Below are 14382 nucleotides of genomic sequence, written 5' to 3'. Positions count from 1 at the left end.
GCACCACCTTTACAAACAGGTGTCCTCTTCTGCAAGAGGAGCCCCTCAGACCTGTTCTGCCTTCGTCAGCCCCTTCCTGACTCATGCCTTCCCTATGTCATCGGCGTCATTGTCAATTATGTGACCCCAGCCGAGTCCTCCTCTGCGCGCCCATCTGCACACCTGCCCGTCAACACTCGCTTTCAACACTGCCTCATAAGCCACTGCCCGGTTTGGGCTTGACCGAAATCTCTCTCATGGTCACCTGTCACTTAAGAGCTTCCCTGTGGGCAGGAACAAAGAAATGCAGGTATTATTGGCATCCGTAAACAGCTCCATTTGCCTGTCCTACTTGCTTTGTTTCTTTTTTGAGAGAGGACTTTGAAACATATTTTAGTTTTTATTAAAAATAATGCTTTAATTCCAAAGCCGAGATGCTTATTATAGAAAAATCAAAAAGTACCAATAGATAAAAAGAAGAAAATAAAAATTAGTTGAAATCCCTCCCATCCAATCACTGTTGACATTTTGGTATATAACTTTTCAGACTTTTTCTTTTTTCTTAATGTGTATTTAGAGTTTTCCTTTTCCTTTAAGCAAAAATTAACACAATAATTTTGTCTTATTACTCATATTTTCCCTTTAACAATGTTGTAAATATTTTCTCAGGTCATTAAACCTGCTGTTTTGTAACCTATTTTCTTCTCATAACAATGTTGTGAATGACTTTCCATGTTATTAAAGTTTCTTCCACAACAACCTTTGTAAAGCTCATATTATATTTCATCAAATAGGTAGGTGTTTGGGTCTTTTAACCAATTCCCTTTGTTAGTCATTAGGTTATTCCTAATATTCCAACTTAAAATCAAAATTTAAGTTCTTTGAAACAATTATTTTTGAATTACAAAAGTAATGCAAATACATTCACCTTATTACAAAACTAAACACAACAATTAAGACTGAAAGATGCTCTGATTTTACCACCATTCCCAACCCCCTCCACTGTTCACCACTGTTATTAGTCAGGTCTCCTCCTCCGTATTTTATTAAATATTCCACTTTTAAAAACTGCTCATCTTTTATTAAATAACTTTATGGAATCGCCTTTTTCCCCTAAAACCAGTTTACTTTTTATCCTCTCTACTTCTGTGTCATGAGCTTTTCATGTATGTCCTAATCTCATTTTCTCCTCTTGATTGCAGATAGAAAAAGGAGAACTGGGTTTCTCTCTCATGGGGGAATAGAGATTGAGTATACTTGGGTCCAGGCTCAGTAGCCCACAGGGGAATGATGGTATTGAGAGCCACAAGTCAAAGAGAGGAATTTGAGGAGATTCCACAAATGTCAGTACTAATCAACAAGTTAAATTGCCAGGCGCCCTGCTGACAGCTTAACTTTCTCTGCAGCAGGAGCTGGGAATTCAGTTAGGGATGAGTTTCTGGGGCATCCAGGGGGAGGACCTTAGTTTAAGGGAAAAGTAGCTGCAGGTCACACCTCTTAAGAAATTCAGAAGCATGAGAAGACAGTGCACCACGGTGGTTAGGAGATTAGTCTTTGGGGCTTCCCTGGTGGCGCAATGGTTAAGAATCCACCTGACAATGCGGGGGACACGGGTTCAAGCCCTGGTCCGGGAAGATCCCACATGCCATGGAGCAACTAAGCCCGTGCGCCACAACTACCGAGCCTGCGCTCTAGAGCCCACGAGCCACAACTCCTGAAGCCTGCGTGCCTAAAGCCCGTGCTCCGCAACAAGAAAAGCCACTGTGATGAGAAACCCGCGCACTGCAGTGAAGAGTAGCCCCTGCTTGCCGCAACTAGAGAAAGCCCGTGCGCAGCAACGAAGACCGAACACGGCCAAAAATAAATAAATAAATATGTACATACATTTATAAAAACAAAAAAAGAGAGATTAGTCCTTGGAGGCAGCAAGCAGGCCTGGGTTGAATCCCAGCTTGGCCACTTACTAGGGCTGACGATGATTTAACTTTCCTGTGTCTCCATTTTCTTATTTGTAAAATAGCGATAGTAATCGCTTCCTTGCGGCATTGTTAGACGTTTTAGATGCGTGGAAAGAACAGAGCCTGGTGCATGGTAAGCATTTGATACATTGATAGTTGGAGAAATAGATTCAATACTCTGAATCAGGAATTGGCTAGATATAGGATGCTGGTTTACCAGGGGCCGGCTACAAAGGAAGCAATGCATGCTTATCTCCTAAATCATACAAAGCACAGCAGCTTACTCTTGTGCATTTAGTGACCTTGCCGTTTGTGGTCTGTCCCCTAGGCCTCATATCTGTACTGAAGTAACTGGGGCTCAATCAGGAATCCTGGCTCTGTCTGCAGAGGGTGACTCAGCCCTGAGTAAAAGCCCCAAACCCTGGCCTGTCTTATCTGAGTTCGCCACAGTTTTAACAGATCTGAGGTTACCTCTGGGAGTCTGGGGGAGCTTGCTGTTTCTTGAGATTCAAGAACTTTGGTGAGGATTGTAGAATTAACCTTAACAATGTAGATCAGAGAGGAGATCTGGTTTTTTGAACAAATGAATGAAAAGGTCCCTGGCATGTTACTTGACATCTTTTTAAATTAAGCATATGATTTTATTAAATGGGCCATTGTCTTCGACCTCTCATTATTCTAAAACATAGTGTTCTATTTACCATCTCCTCCCTAAAAATATGGCACTGTCCCCATCTTGACCTCATTTATCTGATCTTTGGTTATCCAGATCTCTGGCTCTTTGATGTGGATGTTCTGCGGCCGCTTGTGGCTTAGGTGGACGGTATTTCAGTGATTTCTCGGTGGACATGGTGGGGCCTGAGGCAGCCTGCAGGGACTGCTTACAGAGGACAGTGTTTCGGACCTGTGGCAGATTTTTCATTTTAGGAACTTCAAACATACACTCAGAGAGCCGCTGTTCCCATGTTGTTGGCAGTGAAAGAATTCTAGCTCATTTATAATTCAGGGGCTATTCGACTTGTGTTAAGTCTGTAGAAAGGACCTAGGAGTGATTGTGTCACGTGGTATAATTTTACTTTGCAATTCATTCTCTTCCCACTTGAACTCTTCAGAATAGAAGCCCATGAATAGCAAATCACCAGGAGGCATGAATAAACCAGTCAATTTTCAGCAAGTGGGTAACTCCAAGTTTAAAGGTCTTAGCTCCAATGGGTATTCAGTGGACATTAGTGCTTTATGGAGCCTGAATGATCTTCGATTATAAATATCTGATCTAATTTTTTTTTTTTTTTTGCGGTACGCGGGCCTCTCACTGTTGTGGTCTCTCCCATTGTGGAGCACAGGCTCCGGACATGCAGGCCCAGCGGCCATGTCTCACGGGCCCAGCCACTCCGCGGCATGTGGGATCCTTCCAGACCGGGGCACGAACCCATGTCCCCTGCATCGGCAGGCGGACTCTCAACTGCGCCACCAGGGAAGCCCTCTAATTTTTTTTTTTTTTTTTTTTTTTTTTTGCTGTACGCGGGCCTCTCACTGTTGTGGCCTCTCCCGCTGGGGAGCACAGGCTCCGGACGCGCAGGCCCAACGGCCATGGCTCACGGGCCCAACCGCTCCGCGGCATGTGGGATCTTCTCAGACCGGGGCACGAACCCGTGTCCCCTGCATCGGCAGGCGGACTCTCAACCACTGCGCCACCAGGGAAGCCCTCTAATTTTTAATTGACTACATTTCTGAGCCTTTTTGGTCGGTCAGTCTTTTGGGGGCCCTCCTATTCTAGTTTCTCTGGCTGGCGGTGAAAAACAGAAGGAATGTGCACCTGTCTTATCCAGAAACACTGTCAAGTCACAGAGGGCCTGAGGACATATCCTTGTTTACCCCATAGAACACGATCATCTGGTCAGCCAGGAGACTGGTGTAGTTCATCTTGGCTCTGTCCACAAGTACATGGCTGACTCTCTCCTGTAGATAGGCTCTGTATAAATGGCAACCTCAGGGCTCTGTTGGACGTGCAGAGAACCTGGCTTATTACCTATTCCAGTCAGTGGCGTCAAAGGCCAAGGAATATTGTGCAAAGCTCGTGGTTTTCCTAACACAGTTCTTCACGAGGTGAAGACACCTGTAGCTGTGGTGAATGCGGGAGTGGAATTACTACCTAAAGCCTGCTTGTTCCTTTGTGGGTTAGTCATCTAACAAGTTCAGATTGGCAAAGTATCAAGAAGGAAATCGGCATCCATTTTATTTTATTTGTTGATTTTTTAACCATTTTTAAAAATTGAAGTCTAGTTAACTGACAATGTTGAATTAGTTTCAGGTGTACAGCAAAGTGATTCAATTGTACATATACATATATCTATTCTTTTTTCAGATTCTTTCCCCATATAGGTTATTACAGAATGTTGAGTACAGTTCCCTGTGCTATACAGTAGTTCCTTGCTGTTTATCTATTTTATATGTAGTAGTGTGTACATGTTACTCCCAAATTCCTAATTTATCCCTCCCTCCCTTTACCCTTTGGTAACAGTAAGTTTGTTTTCTATGTCTGTGAGTCTATTTCTGTTTTGTAAATAAGTTCATTTACATCATTTTTTTAGATTCCATATGTAAGCCATATACGATATTTGTCTTTCTCTGACTTACTCGCCATCAATTTTAGGTGGAGTATCTATTAATTAACTTTTGGGTCTGTACTTTAAGGAGTTTATTTACCCTTTTATAAATTTCAAAAACTATATCTTGGGTCTAGTAAGACAGTATCATATCCATAGATGAAGTATCTTCTACTGTCCTTTATTAGTTTTAGCCAGTTGTTAACTTCTATCTCTTTTGAACCTGGAAAATATACTGGTTACAAAAATCATGGGAGGAGAATTTCAATGCAGTTACAGCAGTAAAAATATAATTTACACTTATGAATTTAGGACTGTTATGACATTAGTGAGTTCCCTGCATTCACTATCTTGACAGGCCACATAATATATGTTCATATTTTTCAACTTATGTCAGAACTATAGTTGTGAGCTACAGTTTTGTTGTTTTATTTGAATTAATTTTTATCCACTTCAAATGTTGACAATATTGACATATATTCACGCTTTATCCTTAGAGTCTATCATCTGCCATGGCAAGATTTGAAGAGTTTTGTGAATTGCTTAGTTTATATGAAATCAAGAACCCCAAATGGAATCTAGTTCTTAATGTTTCATTAAACTACTTATGTAATTCTACTTGATGAGATAGTTAAATAAAAAATTTAGACCAGGGCTTCCCTGGTGGTGCAGTGGTTGAGAGTCTGCCTGCCGATGCAGGGGACACGGGTTCGTGCCCCTGTCCAGGAGGATCCCACATGCTGCGGAGCGGCTGGGCCCGTGAGCCATGGCCGCTGAGCCTGCACGTCCGGAGCCTCTGCTCTGTAGCGGGAGAGGCCACAACGGTGAGAGGCCCGTGTACCGCAAAAAAAAAAAAAAAAAAAAAAAAAATTTAGACCAGTGAGGAATGAGAAAGTCAGAAGAGAGCTGTAAAGGAGTGTTGCTTGGCTGTCTGTGTGTTCCCGTTTGTGCTGGGCCAGAGCCACCACTGCAAAATATATATTTAAAAAATAAAAAATGAGCCTGTACAATTTAATTTCTTTCAGTTTAGATAACAAAATAGGAATCCATTTTGGAAGGTGGTGTATTTTCTTTTCCATACATGGAAACAAGGAGAACCCTTGGAGAATTTTGCTAGATTATCTTAGCAAAACTGTGCAAACTGCAGAAAACATGTAAATGTAAAAACTATAGGTATAAACATATGCTTTATACACATTTTTTTTTGGTGCAAAAGAAGAGCCTGGGCCTTCAGATGATTTTTACTTCAGTTTAACAATAAGGTCACTGGTTTTGAATAGACAATTTCCAGAGATATTTACTATTAAAATCTTTGCACACATTCTCTCTCCTTCTTTCCTTTCCCTCCCTCCCTTACCCCCTTCTTCCCTTGTTTCTTTCCGCTTGACATTTTGCTCTGTGTTTTCATTCTCCCCCAGTTTTCTCTGCCTGCCTTCTGCCAGTCTCTGTGAGGCCCTCTTTTATATCCTCTCTCCCCTTCTTTCTCTGGTTTCATCTTCCCAATTCTTCAGTTTCTGAAATCATCTTGCCGCTCTTGACCTTCGACCTCCAGGCACCCGCTCTGCTTAATTTAGAGTTGAACGTGGAAGGTCTCAGGTGGACAAAATGCTTCCTCTTGGCTCAGGAGAAGAACCTGTCCAGCCAGGACCTGGAGCAGTGGTCTGGCAGCCAGCCAGGAGGAGCTGGCTCATCAGAACTCTCCAGAGCCAGTTTTCAGATTCCCCGAGTGTGCCCGTTTTCTTAATTATAACCCAAGACTGCTTCATGGAATCTTTTTTTCTTTTTGGTCAGTTTTGTATGGGCTGCTGGTCTCTTACTAATGACTTTTTTGGGTAAAGGAATATTTTATCATTTTTTAAATTAGTATTATTAGTGAAAGATGATAATTCTATGCAATTAGTACTTTGCCTTTTTCAAAACTACCTTCTCTCCCCCCTCAGGAGAGCAACTACTTTAGCTGGGGATTTTTTTCTTTTTCTTTTTGATAGGATGAAGTACTCTTTATCCCTCAGTAAACTAGCTGTATCTGGGTAGGTCTCTAAGCCCACATGCTTCTCTCTCTTCCCCTTAAGATTTCCGGGTTTGAACTCAGCAGTAGGCGTGGATAGAGATGCCGGTGGCCTGGAAATTCTTGCTGGTGACCTCACCTGCAGAGACAGTGGGCGTGATGCCGGAATATCCATCTGCCAGGACTTTGTGTCAGGCAGGAAATCCTGTGAAGTTCGTGCTCAGGGTTAACCAAATGGGAGCAGCTCTGAACGGTTTCATTCTTCTGTCCAGTCTCCTACCTTATTAAAATGTTTGAAGAAGCCTTTTTAGCCATGAGTTCTTGCTGACAGGCTGACCCAGGGTCAGGATGGTGGGTAAGGCATTACAACATTCTGTGATATGGGTGGATGAAAACAAACATATGGAGACTTGGTACAGACCTGGCATTAGAAGGGGTTGTAGTGATGATCATCCAACCGTAGAAATGGGGGTGCCTCTCATAGAAAGCTGGGAGTTCCTATCCCTGGTAATATCATGATTAAGAGTGGGAGCCCTGAAGTTGACAGACCTGGATGGGGACCCTGGCCTTGCTACCTATTAGCTGTGTGATCTGGGATCCTAAGCCTTAGTTGTTATTCCCATCTGTGAAATGGGAATAAAAGTAGTATTGGCTTTTTAGAATGTTTATGAGGATTCAGTGGGAATGGGGTATAAAACACACAGCATATTTCCTGGTGCTCAGTAAATGATTGCTGATTTTACTATTGATTTAGGACTCTTTCTGCTCTACTGTACTGCTTTCTAACCTTTTCCAACAATCAGATTAAAGGCAGTAACATGTAGTTGTCTTTACTTCCCTGACCCCACAATGTAGAGAACTGTGTGCCAGCGGTCTTCACACTGGGATATGCATCACACCCCGGGGCATTCAGCAAGACCATGTGAGGTGGGCAGGAGTAGTTTTAAGGGGACCATTTTCCAGATTCTCAACTCGTAGGTATTCTTTTTTCTAAAACTGAGACTGTATCTGCAGTTCAAGTGTTACACCAGGTTTTGTTCTGTTTTTTTTTCCAGCTTCCACTTTCACAGTTACCCCCTTTGCCATTTTTCTAAAGAAAGCCATATCAAATCTTACTTTGGTGCCCTGTCCCAACATGTTAAATCACAGGCACAAGATAAAATGGGGTCAATTTGAAATACTGGTTTCAGCAAAGCCTCCTTTAATTAAGCCACCGTCTCACTCAGAGGTGCATTGTCAGTAAAATTTTACTTGTAGGGCTAAATGCATTGAAATTGGAAGTAATTGTGTCATTTTGATTATAGGTTAGTAATGCTATTTGTAGTGGTTTTACAATCCAGAAGAGTCTTTATGCTTAAAGCTCATTGCTCACAGGAAATTTTAGAAAATTAAATGTAAAAACCTATTTTTGTGTTAAAGTATGCTAGGCTGACTAATAAGACACCCTGACACATAGAATTATACTAGGAAACTTGGGGGGGTGGGATTGACATAGAAATGAGATTTCAAGGAGAAAGAAGAATAATGTAAAATCTCCAACTGTTAAGAAAAGCTTATTTATTTTTAAATGGGTGATGTTATGCAATAGGTATTTAGTCATCATGGTTTTTATATTCCATTGGATACATTTAAAAGAGTGTAATAACACATGGTTAAAATGTCTAAATTTACAATTAGCAGCAAAATGTATCTTTAAAATTCTTTACGTTTAGGACGAAAATTTAAGATGCCAACTTAAAAATGGGTCTAAGGGAACATGGTTTTTAAGGTTTTTTTTTGAGAAGTATGATAGCCAACGTTTGAAGACCTTTGTTATATTTTATTGCTATTAATTTTTCACACAAGGGGAGGGCACTCTCTTCCTGCTCTTCTTCCTGTGAAGTGCAGGATTTAATTGGTTGGTATTTTGCATATGCCTTACCTTTTGCTAATTAAACTTTAACTGAAAAACATGAATATCTTTCATGTGCCAGACTCAGTGCCGGGTATATCAGAAGAGACTCCAGGTCCTGCCTTCATGGAGTTCATAGTTCAGCCTCTACTCTTTGGGTTAGAGACTGAATTTTGATAGGAACTACAGCAGTCAGGTAAAAATGTGTGGCAGTTGAGTTATAGGAACCTCAGGGATTCAACTAGGGATACAACCGTATTACTGCAAGTATGGTACTAGCATTCTTGGTTCTTGTAGCTACTGTGGCTTCTCCAAAGACTATCAGGTTATATCCTTATTTGTCAAAATTAAATATGCCTGAAAGACTGCTGAAATTGGGCCAAGGGGACTGCATTTCCTTGTTTGATTGGGTTTTTATAAAGAGCATTGCTGTTCCACTGAGTCTCTGTGAAAAAATAGTGTTAAAATTACTCTTTCAATGTCATAAGGACACCATATTACTGACCAGGGTTCTGGGCAGTAAACTCTTAAAGTGGTGGCTTCATTTTCTTTATTATCAGGAATTTCTTCAGTTATGAATTAGAAAATTAATTTCATAAGTATTTTAGGAACAGCCAGAACTAAAAGTAGAACAGATTAACTCAACCTGATAGGATAGTGTTCTAGACACTTTTCATTTCTTTAGTGTTGAGCTATACTAATTTATTTGTGTAATTAAATGTCATTTGAGGGGTGTGAGACTCAAAATTAGTATGTACTGAATTCAACATTTTGCATAATTTCTCTTAATTCATTTTTGAAGGGCACAGAGTTATGTCTTACATAATAGAGCAGTTGTTTAAGTAAATGCGCTCATCTTTATTTTGCTTTTCCCCCTAGGTGAAAAGAAATGGATTATCTCAGACAGTTAGCCAGGAAGAAAGAAAGAGACAAGAGGTATGTTTTCCACCAAGCAGATGCTTTAGGGTTCCAAGGGATGCCTATTATGTTCAGCATTTTCCTTTGACGATGTATTCTTTTTTTTTTTTTTTTTTTTTACAGAAGGAGTATGTGATCATTGTCAAATAAAACTACACATAAACCCCCATAAAAGAAAATTTAAAATATACCAATGTCATTTTAACTTAACAAAGCACCTAGTCTGCGTGTATTTACACTGGAAGAAATACGTTGAAAAATGAAACAGACATTACTTAGATCCTGGAACTGAAAAAGGATGTTAGTGGAAAAACTGGTGAAATCTGAATAAAGTGTGAATATTTGTCTGCGGACAAAATGTAATGTACCCTGGATAGGGAAAGCCAGGTGAAGGAAATATAGGAACTCTGAACCCTCTTTGCAAGATTTCTATAAATCTAAAATTATACCAAAATAAAAGTTTACCTAATAAAAAGTAAAACAGATAATAAGAGGGTTTTATAACTTGAAGTTTAATAAATACAGTTTAAGAAAATTGCTCACTGTAATAATATTGTGAAGTTGTCAGAGTACTTTCCTTCTGTTTTATACATATGAGCATGGAGATACAGAAGCTTAGGCATATACATGCATGTAAATCAATTCCACAGAGGACATGAGATACCTTTTTCTTATTTCATTGGCCTGAAATAACACAAAAATATAAGGATGCATTGTAGTGCCTTTTTTTTTTTTTTTTTTTTTTTTTGCGGTACACGGGCCTCCCACCGTTGTGGCCTCTCCTGTTCCGGAGCACAGGCTCCGGACATGCAGGCTCAGCGGCCATGGCTCATGGGCCCAGCCGCTCCGTGGCATGTGGGATCTTCCTGGACCGGGGCACAAACCTGCGTTCCCCGCATAGGCAGGCGGACTCTCAACCACTGCGCCACCAGGGAAGCCCTGTAGTGCCATTTTTTTAACTTTAAAAAAACAAAATAGTATATAACATTGGTGTATACATCTCTGTGAATTAAAAATGTATTACATTTATAATTTTTTCTTACTTTTATAAAGAAACTAAGACTTTCACTAAAACAGAAGTCCTACATTCTCCTCTGTCTCATTCCCTTCCTCTCCTCCCCAGAGGCAACTATAATTACGAATTGATGTGTATCCATCCAATCATGTATTAGGTATATTTATATACATATACTTGTGTGTGTCTGTTAAGATGTAGATAAATGATATGATTCTGAACATATGTTTTGGTTGGTTGCTTTTTACATTCAACATTGTTTTTGAGATTTATCCATGTTAATGCATGTTAATCTAGATCATTTATTCAAACTACTGTATAGTATTCCATTCTCCAAATACTACTTTTTAAAAAAATCTGTTCTCCTAGTGAGGGACAACAGGCAGTACTTTTTTTTTACGGTTAACATAGTGGCATAAACAATATTTCTCTCTGTTTTTGGACAAATTCAAGAGCTTCTCCAGGGTCCTAGTCCCATTTGAATATTTCTTTTCTTTTAAACCTATTCTGTTTCCCTTATATTTTGAAAATATTTATTTAGATTTGTGATATAAAAAAGTAATGACTGGGAATTCCCTGGCGGTCCTGTGGTTAGGACTCTGTGCTTTCACTGGCGAGGGCCCAGGTTCAATCCCTGGTAATGACAGCAAATCTAACTATGGTTTCTTTCTGTTCCTATACAGATATTTTAACAGGTCTAATGTGATTTGCTTTTCAGTAGTTGATGACCCAATTGCATGTTTTAAGTTATTACATTAAACTTATTATATTAAACTACTACTTAGTCATCTTTTCCTGTGATGTACTCTGTATCATTTATCATATCTTTTTGTTTGAATCTTCACATTTTGGATTTGATTACAAAAGTCTCTGCTTTTGAAAATATTTTTTAGTCATTCCAAGGCACCATATCCATCAACAACCTGAAATCCATTATTTTTGGTCAGGATGGGTGAATTTTCTTTAGTTTGCATTACATTTCCTGGGGATATTGTATTGATTGAATAGAATCACACGAGGTCCAGGTTGAATGAGACTCTTAATGTTCTTACTCTTTACTCATTAGATGATTATATCACTTAAGTCCCTGGAGCGCAACTGAGGTTAGACCAGTATGACTTCTCTAAAAGCTTATGGATGCTAAAAAGGGAGGTGAACCCCGAGACTAGCACCACTAACCTGACTTAAAGAATTATGGCTCACCTACCGGCAGTGGGGCCTCCACCTGCCTGTGCCTGACTGCCCCCACCTGGCCTCAGCTGGAGCACAGGGTCTCACGGGGAGAATCTTCTGTGCCCTTTGGGCCAAGCACTGGGGGAAGAACCCTGGAGGTCAAGGGGGTTGATGGCAGTGTTACTAGGGAAGGTCTCCAGGAAGGATGGGAACCTCAAGCCTGCAAGGATGTTCACTACCCCTCCCTGAGGAGGAATTCTCCCTGCCTGGCCATTCTTGGAGAATCTGATTTTGTTAAGGTGCTAGATGAATTCCTTCCACAGGGCGCTGGTGTCTCTCCACATATGTGGGTTGGCTTTTGATTATTAATGAACGCTTATCAGGTAAACCACACTGTGTGCCTGACACCAAGAGTTTCTGCCAAGGGTCCTTCGCTCCTTCTTGAGCCATTGATGAGAACAGAGACGATGGCTTGTTGGACAGAATTACTTTCAATTGTATGAGTTTGTATAAAAGAATTCCTGTGGCTGATAAGAACCTTTTTTTTTTTTTTTTTTTTTTTTTCTTTTTTTTTTTTTTTTCCGTGGTACGCGGGCCTCTCACTGTTGTGGCCTCTCCCATTGCGGAGCACAGGCTCCGGACGCGCAGGCTCAGCGGCCACGGCTCACGGGCCCAGCCGCTCCGCAGCATATGGGATCCTCCCAGACCGGGGCACGAACCCGCATCCCCTGCATCGGCAGGCGGACTCTCAACCACTGCGCCACCAGGGAGGCCCTGATAAGAACCTTTTGAGGATAGGTCCAGTCATGCTCTTTAATGCACCCAGAATATTTACTCTTATTAACCACAGATTAGTTGGATTAAAATATAGGGAGAGAAAGGAGGACCCACAAGGGAGGGAAGAAATGCATTTGTGAGAAATTTTCTCTGAATCCCAAGTGAGGTCCATAAATCTTCACTGTCCCAGAGCAGCATGCTTTGAAATCAGGGCTGGAGGAGATGACCCCAAAGGTTAATTAATGTCACACTGAGATTTTACGACATGCCCTAGCTTCCTCCCAGAGATTCTGCCCCCTGGCAAAGTGTGACCTCAGGATGCAGTCTCAAGTCATCCAAATACTTTCATTTTTTCCTATTTACACTCTAGGCAGTGACTCTATTTCTCAAAATTTGGTTGTATGTGCCTTATATAAAGACAGTAGTTTGGTAATGTAGTTTTTAATACTTATCTTTTTGTACTTTTTAAGATATTATGTTATTCTTATAGCAGAATTATGAGAGCTAGGTTTAATTCTTTAATTGAAGGAATGAGTAACACATTTCTTCTTCCTTCTATCAGGCTATCTTTGAAGTTATATCCTCTGAACATTCGTATTTACTCAGCTTGGAGATCTTGATACGAATGTTTAAAAATTCTAAAGCACTGAGTGATACGATGACCAAAACAGAGAGTCACCATCTTTTCTCCAATATTACAGATGTCTGCGAGGCAAGCAAAAAGTAAGTTCACTTTTGTTTGCCTTTGGTCATGCCAAGACATTACTTATTAACAAACAGCTGTGTTATCTCAAAAGGAAGACATTTAGAGGTGTGAAGTCTCTCATTTGTTCAATTGGCTTTTATCTTTATTCCTTGAAATAAATTTTAAGATGTGTTTCAAGGTGTTGATGTATAGACAGATGCTAAGTGTGTAATTAATTGTCACAGAAGACAGTTATATCTAAGGTCTCTATATTCCTTCTCTTTCTCCCTATTTCTCGTTTTTCCCTTTAATTTTTCCTTTTTAATTATGCCAATAATATAACAGCGTTAGTTGGAAGGAAACAAGGTAACTCACTATCAAACCATTCAAATACAGAAATTATTTCTGTTTACATTTTCATAGTCTTGTCCTTGTTAAGATATGTATATATTATTTTTAAAATGCAGTCATAGTGACCATAACGATTTTTACAGATTTTCCCTATTTCACTTTCCATAAGCACTATTAGAAGAGTTTCCATTATTATTCTTAATGAGTGCAGGAAGCTCAGTTTGTACAACAGTGGTGAGCTCTTCTATCCTTCCGAGGGAACTACACAGCCTGTACTGGAGCCATGTGCCAGCAGTGTTGAGCCACCCGAAGTTGCTATTTTGGTAAATCAAAATGGATTGAATATTGGCAGTTTTGTATGGTTGGGTCAAAGGTAGGTTTACTGTACAACTCATAGCTTAAGCTCCGAGGCTCCTCATTTGCAAGGGCACCTTTTAAATATTTGCTTTTGTGCCTAATTTTTTTCTTAGAGGGCCCCCAAGTTGTACAGGCTTCAAGGCCCACAAAAACAGGATCTGTCCCTGGGGTGAGTACCCCTTTTGAATCTGGACGTTGTTCATTTGTCACTTTAGGGAAAATCCCAGTAGGCAGTGATGGTAACACATTTGTATCCCTGGCTCCATCGCTGTGTGCAGGCAGATTTTCCTTTTGAACCGCAAGATTGAACATCTGTGCTGAACAGGTTAGCGTGTGAGTTGGGGCCACTGCAGAGATGCAATTCGTGGTCAGATCAGCGAGCTCTCCCAATATTTTATGGTAGTGACACAACTTTAGAAGCCAGATTCTTCCACAAGAAAAGATCTTGGCAATCTTATTCCTGGCATGGATACTTAAAAATATGTGTCCAGAGGACCCGCTGGGCCTTAGAGAACAGGGGCCTGTGGTGTGCAGGTGGTGACACACACTGCAGCTTGGAAGTCCTTTTTCAGAAGCTGGGTCATTGCTTGTTTCAGCCTATTGGGGTTTTTTTTTGGTACCAGTCTTGCCCATTTTGGTAAGAGAAATGAAAGATCTCCTTTCT

At 40.5% G+C, this 14382-nt stretch overlaps 1 protein-coding gene across 2 annotated transcripts in view; it reads left to right on the top strand.

Moving 5' to 3' along the window:
- Positions 1 to 14382, top strand: part of ARHGEF26 (Rho guanine nucleotide exchange factor 26) — a 146444-nt gene that overhangs the window by 25552 nt on the left and 106510 nt on the right. For both annotated transcript variants that reach the window (XM_081235964.1, XM_081235963.1), the window contains 2 exons: positions 9322 to 9378; positions 12888 to 13048. In XM_081235964.1, the coding sequence (XP_081092090.1) occupies positions 9322 to 9378; positions 12888 to 13048 (218 nt within the window). The remainder of the gene's footprint in view (positions 1 to 9321; positions 9379 to 12887; positions 13049 to 14382) is intronic.

The sequence above is a fragment of the Mesoplodon bidens genome (genome assembly GCF_964165515.1).
Source record: "Mesoplodon bidens genome assembly, chromosome: 5".
Taxonomy (NCBI): domain Eukaryota; kingdom Metazoa; phylum Chordata; class Mammalia; order Artiodactyla; family Ziphiidae; genus Mesoplodon; species Mesoplodon bidens.
This window is presented reverse-complemented; position numbering and strand designations above follow the sequence as displayed.